At 46.7% G+C, this 5788-nt stretch overlaps 1 protein-coding gene across 1 annotated transcript in view; it reads right to left on the reverse strand.

The window, feature by feature from the left end:
- Positions 1-411, reverse strand: part of LOC118745655 — a gene marked incomplete at its 5' end in the record, with an annotated part of 73912 nt that extends 73501 nt beyond the window's left edge. The window contains 1 exon segment of the mRNA XM_036479204.1: positions 268-411. Within this exon segment, the coding sequence (XP_036335097.1) occupies positions 268-411 (144 nt within the window).
- Positions 412-5788: the final 5377 nt, after the last annotated feature.

Raw genomic sequence — 5788 nt, forward strand, 5'->3', positions numbered from 1 at the left:
ATGCAAGTACAAGTGATATCTGCACTTTTTATATGAAAATTTGCTAATGGAAGTGCAAAAAATTTAAAAAGCAAATTACTTAAATACTAGTATTAAAAAAGTGATAATAGTGAGAATTTATGTAAACATATCTGTTTCTTAGCATCCTCGTAAAGTTTCATGAGAAAATTCGTTATAGTTTTGCTAAAACACACACATGTCGATGTACACTGAAGTAAACCCCTAAATAGCAGTATGAAATGAAGCCATTCTCATTAGACTTACATGGAATTCCTTTCGTATTAGTTCTAGATATTGCGTTGAACTTCTATTTGTTTTAAAATCTTTGTACCGCTTGCTTTGCTCTTGTTGTAATTCCACAACATTCCTCTGTGTCGTTATTTTCTTATTGCCAGTACTATGCAACTGATTCTATAAGTATTTTCATTTTTCATTGGAACACACTTTCGTTCGCTCAAACAGAGCAGCCTCCACGGCTAACCCCAGTCCACCTGACCAGCTCAACACACACACCACAGCACCACAACATAACAATACAATAGACCACACCACAACCACTACAGACCACATAACAGACACAACCGCACCACCACCCACACGCCGCCGCCAACAACTCCTGGTTCCTCCTACAGTCTGCACGGTATGTCAGACCAGGATATTCCGTAATGTGACCTCAGTCAAGTGCAACACCTGCCTTGGCTGGTGCCACTTTAGGGCATGTTCAGGTCTGCGCACCATGCGAGATTGGACGAGGAACTTCGAGGGCCCATGTTGCGCTGCTCAGTCGGATACCCCAAATTCGACGCCACCCCCTCCACCACAGGGCGGCAACCTCCACAGCGGCGCACACAGCCAATGGCGGCAAGGCCACACAAATCTCTCAAACCCCGTATAACTACACGTCTCCAGATCCACGTGAAGCTCCTTCAATTCAACTGCAACGGACTTCAGAGCAAGATCGAGGAGATAATCGTCTTCATGGGAAGGCATGGTATATTGATAGCTGCGGTTCAAGAGATGAAATTGCACAGCAATTCAACATTGTTGAGTTGTGCCGGGTACAACGTGCACCGTCGAGATCGCGAGCGAGATAATGGTGCTGGCTTAGCGTTCATCACGCTCCACACCGTGCAGTAGCGTCTTATTGAAGCAGACATCGACCGCAGGGATACCACCCTAGAATGTCAGGGCATTGCTATCCGGTCAGGCGATGTTGAGCTCGAAATATTTAATGTGTACATACCCCCTGTCACCTGCTGCCCGGCAGGATATCACCCTGACATAGGTGCGCTCCTCAGAGGTGAAAACCGTATGGTAGTAGGTGACTCAAGCCTGTCAAACGATCGTAGGGGAACTGACTTGGCTGGGCAGATAGACGATTCGACATTCTGCACAATGAACGACGACGCACCCACCAGGATTATGGGCAGCTGCTGCAGCTCGGAAGACATAACAATAGTCAGCGCTGGTCTGATAAACAGCGTATCATGGCGACCTATGCTGACTTTGTCATCAAACCATCTGCCCATAGTCATCTCGATCAATAAACCAACCGACTTTGCTTCCGCGGAACACCGGACCTATATCAACTTTTATAAAGCTGATTGGAATGGCGTCGCAGAATTTACTGAGAGCACCTTCGATGCGCTCCGCACACCAACCGACGTCCACCTTGGCGAAAGTAAGTTCGGCAGGGTTGTCACTGCTGCTGGAGCTCGCTTCGTACCGGCAGGATGCATAACGGACCCACGTCCAAATTTCCCTGCTGATGCGGCTGTTCTAGCCGACGAGCGTAACAGCCTTCGTCAGGCCGATCCCGGAGATCCCCGTATCAGACATTCCCACGACAGCCGGTTCTACCTACCGGAATGAGTCGGGTTCTACCCGACCAAGGGCTTTTGCTTCGGCGACCTAACCCCGCTTAGATCCGCGATACCCCTCAATCATTGTTCGTACATGGAGCAACTCCTTGCAGCCGGATTGCTCTGCATCCTTCTTCTCCGGCCGGGCGTAGAGCCCAACCCCGGACCAGAAACGTATTTCTGCTGTGTTTGCCAGAATCGACTCCATCCAAACTCCACTTCGGTTAGATGCAATTCATGCAACGGATGGAGTCACCTAAGAACCTGCTGTGGTCTTAGGTCTCATCGGGAGTGGACCACAAGCTATGTGGCTCCCTACTGCTCAAGCCAAACGGCACAATCAGCCTCCACGGCTACCCGCTCGCGCAACGCACCCAACACCCGAAGAGCCTGCACGCCTCCAAGAAGCTTCTCTGGGCAGCAGCAAACCTCCCAACCAAGATAGTAGTCTTTATGGGTCGCCATGGCATATTGATAGCTGCGGTCCAAGAAACGAAGTAGCACAGCAACTCAACTCTATTGGGTTGCGCCGCCTACAATGTGCTCCGTAAAGATCGCGAGCGAGATAATGGTGGCGGACTTGCGTTCATCCTACACCACACAGTGCAGTATCGGCTTATCGAAGAAGACATCGACCCGAGGGACACCACCGTAGAATGTCAGGGCATAGCTGTCCGGTCAAGCGATGTCGAGCTCGAAATATTCAACGTTTATATACCCCCCGTCACCTGCTGCCCGGCAGGATATCACCCTGACATAGGTGCGCTCCTCAGAGGTGAAATCCGTATGGTAGTAGGTGACTTTAATGCGTACCACGCTCTTTGGCACTCAAGCCTGACAAACGAGCGTAGAGGAACTGACTTGGTTGGGCAGATAGACGATTCGACATTCTGCACCATGAACGACGACGCCCCCACCAGGATTATGAGTAGCTGCAGCATCTCGCCAGACCTCACAATTGCTAGCGCTGGTTTGATCAATAGCATTTCATGGCGACCTATGCTAACACTAGCATCAGACCATCTACCCATAATCTTCTCGATCAATAAGCCCACCGACTTTGCACCCGCGGACTACCGAATCTACACCAACTACAACAAAGCTGATTGGGACGGCTTCGCGGAAGTCACCGAGAGCAGCTTCGCCGCCCTTCCCACACCTACAAACATACATACTGGCCAACGCCAGTTCCTGAGGGTAGTCACTGCCGCAGCGGCTCGCTTCATCCCGTCCGGACGTATCGCGGAAGTCCGCCCAAATTTCCCGGCCGAAGCAGTTTTACTAGCAAATGAGCGTGACCACCTACGCCAGGTCGACCCCGAGGACCCCCGTCTGAGGGACCTTAACTTGGAGATTCGGCAACTGGTAAAACAGCATAAGCGGAAAAAGTGGGAGGAGCACTTGAAGGCCTGTAACTTCACATCTGGTGTGAGTAAGCTCTGGTCAACCGTGAGGTCCCTGTCCAACCCAACGATGCGTGATGACAGAGTGGAAATCTCTTTCGAAGGTGGCACTTCGTCGGACCCGAAGAAATGCGCAGCCTACTTCAGTAGGCAATTCACACTGCACCCTTCGGTAGACAGGGCCAAACGTCGAGTGACCAGGAGTTTGCACAAAACAGTGCATCACTTGTTTTCACCAGCTGTGAAGTGAAGGGGGCCATCAGGAAGGCGAAACCCTCCAAAGCCATTGGACCCGACGGAATCTGTATGCTGATGCTAAAACATTTAGGGCCTAATGGAATAGCTTACCTAACGATGGTCCTCAACCTCTCCATGGCCACTCTCATCATTCCTGATGTGTGGAAATCAGGGAGAGAGAGAAGACATCGAGGCCTCCTCACTCCCACAGGGACTGAAGCGATGTTCGACGAATTATATGAGTGGTCGACAGTCGATAGTCGTCAGTAATCTTCAGAGATCAAACCTCGAAACCAAGAAGGATTAAACAAGGGGTTCCACAAGGTGGTGTTCTCTCCCCCTTACTATTTAACTTCTGCATCTCGAAGCTTCCTCAACCACCTGAGGGAGTTTCCCTGATCTCATACGCTGACGACTGCTCGATTTTGGCGTCCGGGAATGGAATTGATGACCTCTGCTCAAGAGTGAACGACTATCTCTCCAGCCTTTCTCGCTTCTTCACTGCAAGGAGCCTAACACTCTCCCCAACGAAATCAACGCCGAGCCTCTTCGCCACCTGGACGAAGGAGGTCTGGCTAGAGTTAGGCATACACGTCGATGGCACACCAATACCGACTGTAAACAACTGTATGCTGCGCCAGTTTGGACGACGGGGACTAGTTGGACGCAGTGGACGAAGCTACAGACTTGTCAGAACGCCGCACTCCGGACAGCGACTGGTTGCCTTCTGATGACGCCTGAGCACCACCTACACAGCGATGCCCAAGTACTCCCCGTAAGGGAACACAACAAAATGCTTTGTAAGCAATTTCTGGTGGGGTGTCATAGAAGTGAACACCCTAACAGACCTTTGCTTCAGGAGGAGCCTCCGCCCACGCACGTCAGGGCCCACCTATTCGTGTACAAGGACACAGTCCAACAGTACGTAGACCAACCACTGGACCCGACGACATTCCCACGACAGTCGGGTCTACGTAACCGGAACGACCCGATAGATATATATCTGGCCAAGGACTGCCACCACTCCAGCAACACTCCCCAAAATCTCTTTGGGGAATTTGTATCCTGTTACAACAACAACAACAACAACGACATACAGACGAGCCATCAACGACATTCATAGAGAGTCAGTCACCATGTAGTTTTATTTAAATTATTTATTAAAAATTTAAAAACCATTAGTTTCAAATGTGAAAGACAGAATGAAGAAAATTTTATTTTCCAAAAGAACAATATTCCAAAGAACATCATTTAATAATAGGCATGTTTTATTCAACCATCACAAGCAAATAGCTAAATCTCGGTCAAATAAAACGAAATTAGCTTATTTCCTATGTTAGCCTAATTTTGGCAGTCGTTTGACTGCAAATAGTGTCAAAGTAAGTTTTTGCCTCTTTCTGATTGGCTGAAGGAGAAAATTTCTGATGCTGAATGGCAATGTCTCTTGTTCAGTATACAAGCCAAGATAACTTTATATAAGCCAATATAATTATGTTGGGTAAGTCCTCCATACAAAATAAGCTAACAGCTTAAATTTCTGCACAAATAAAACACGCCTAACAAACAAGTATTCCAAGAATAAAGTATATACATACATAACATCAAATAAAAACCCCCACAAATACTCCCCCTCACAAATTATTTAAAACTATTTAAATTAATCAAAGTAAAGAAAAAGTAACTCGTTTCTTCTGTCTTGCATGTGTATTTGTGTTCTGTATTGTGCTTTGATCTATATATGCAGGTTTGATTCGGTCAATTGCTATATTTTCTGATTCACCATTTCTAAGAATTTTAAAAAAACTTCGAATTTTTCTCAATGACTTCAAAAGGTCCTTCATAAGGACAATTTAAACCCGATTTAAGTTTAATAGTTCGAACTAGAACATATTTACATGTTTTTAATTCACTTGGCATAAAACATTTACCAGGACTGTTATGATGAGATAAATTTGAACGTGAATTTCTGAAATAACTTCTTAATCTTGTTAAAAAATCTGTATTACAAAAATCATTTTGAGATTCAACAACAAGCTCTCCAGGTAACCGTAAATTTTGTCCATAGACCATTTCCGAAGGAGTTGCTCCCAAATCTTCTTTAAAACAGGAACGTAAACCCAACAAAACTATTGAAAGTTCATCTGACTAACTATCAGAATTACCACTCGCTAGAATTGAAGCTTTTAGCTGTCGATGCAAACGCTCTATCATGCCATTTGCCTGAGGATTATATGTAGAAGTTGTGATTAATTCACTCCCAATATATTTTGATAGTTCTCGAAAAGT

The sequence above is a fragment of the Rhagoletis pomonella genome, unplaced genomic scaffold, assembly GCF_013731165.1.
Source record: "Rhagoletis pomonella isolate Grant_MI unplaced genomic scaffold, Rhpom_1.0 Rhpom_scaffold_00009, whole genome shotgun sequence".
In the NCBI taxonomy this organism is placed as follows: Eukaryota; Metazoa; Arthropoda; class Insecta; order Diptera; family Tephritidae; genus Rhagoletis; species Rhagoletis pomonella.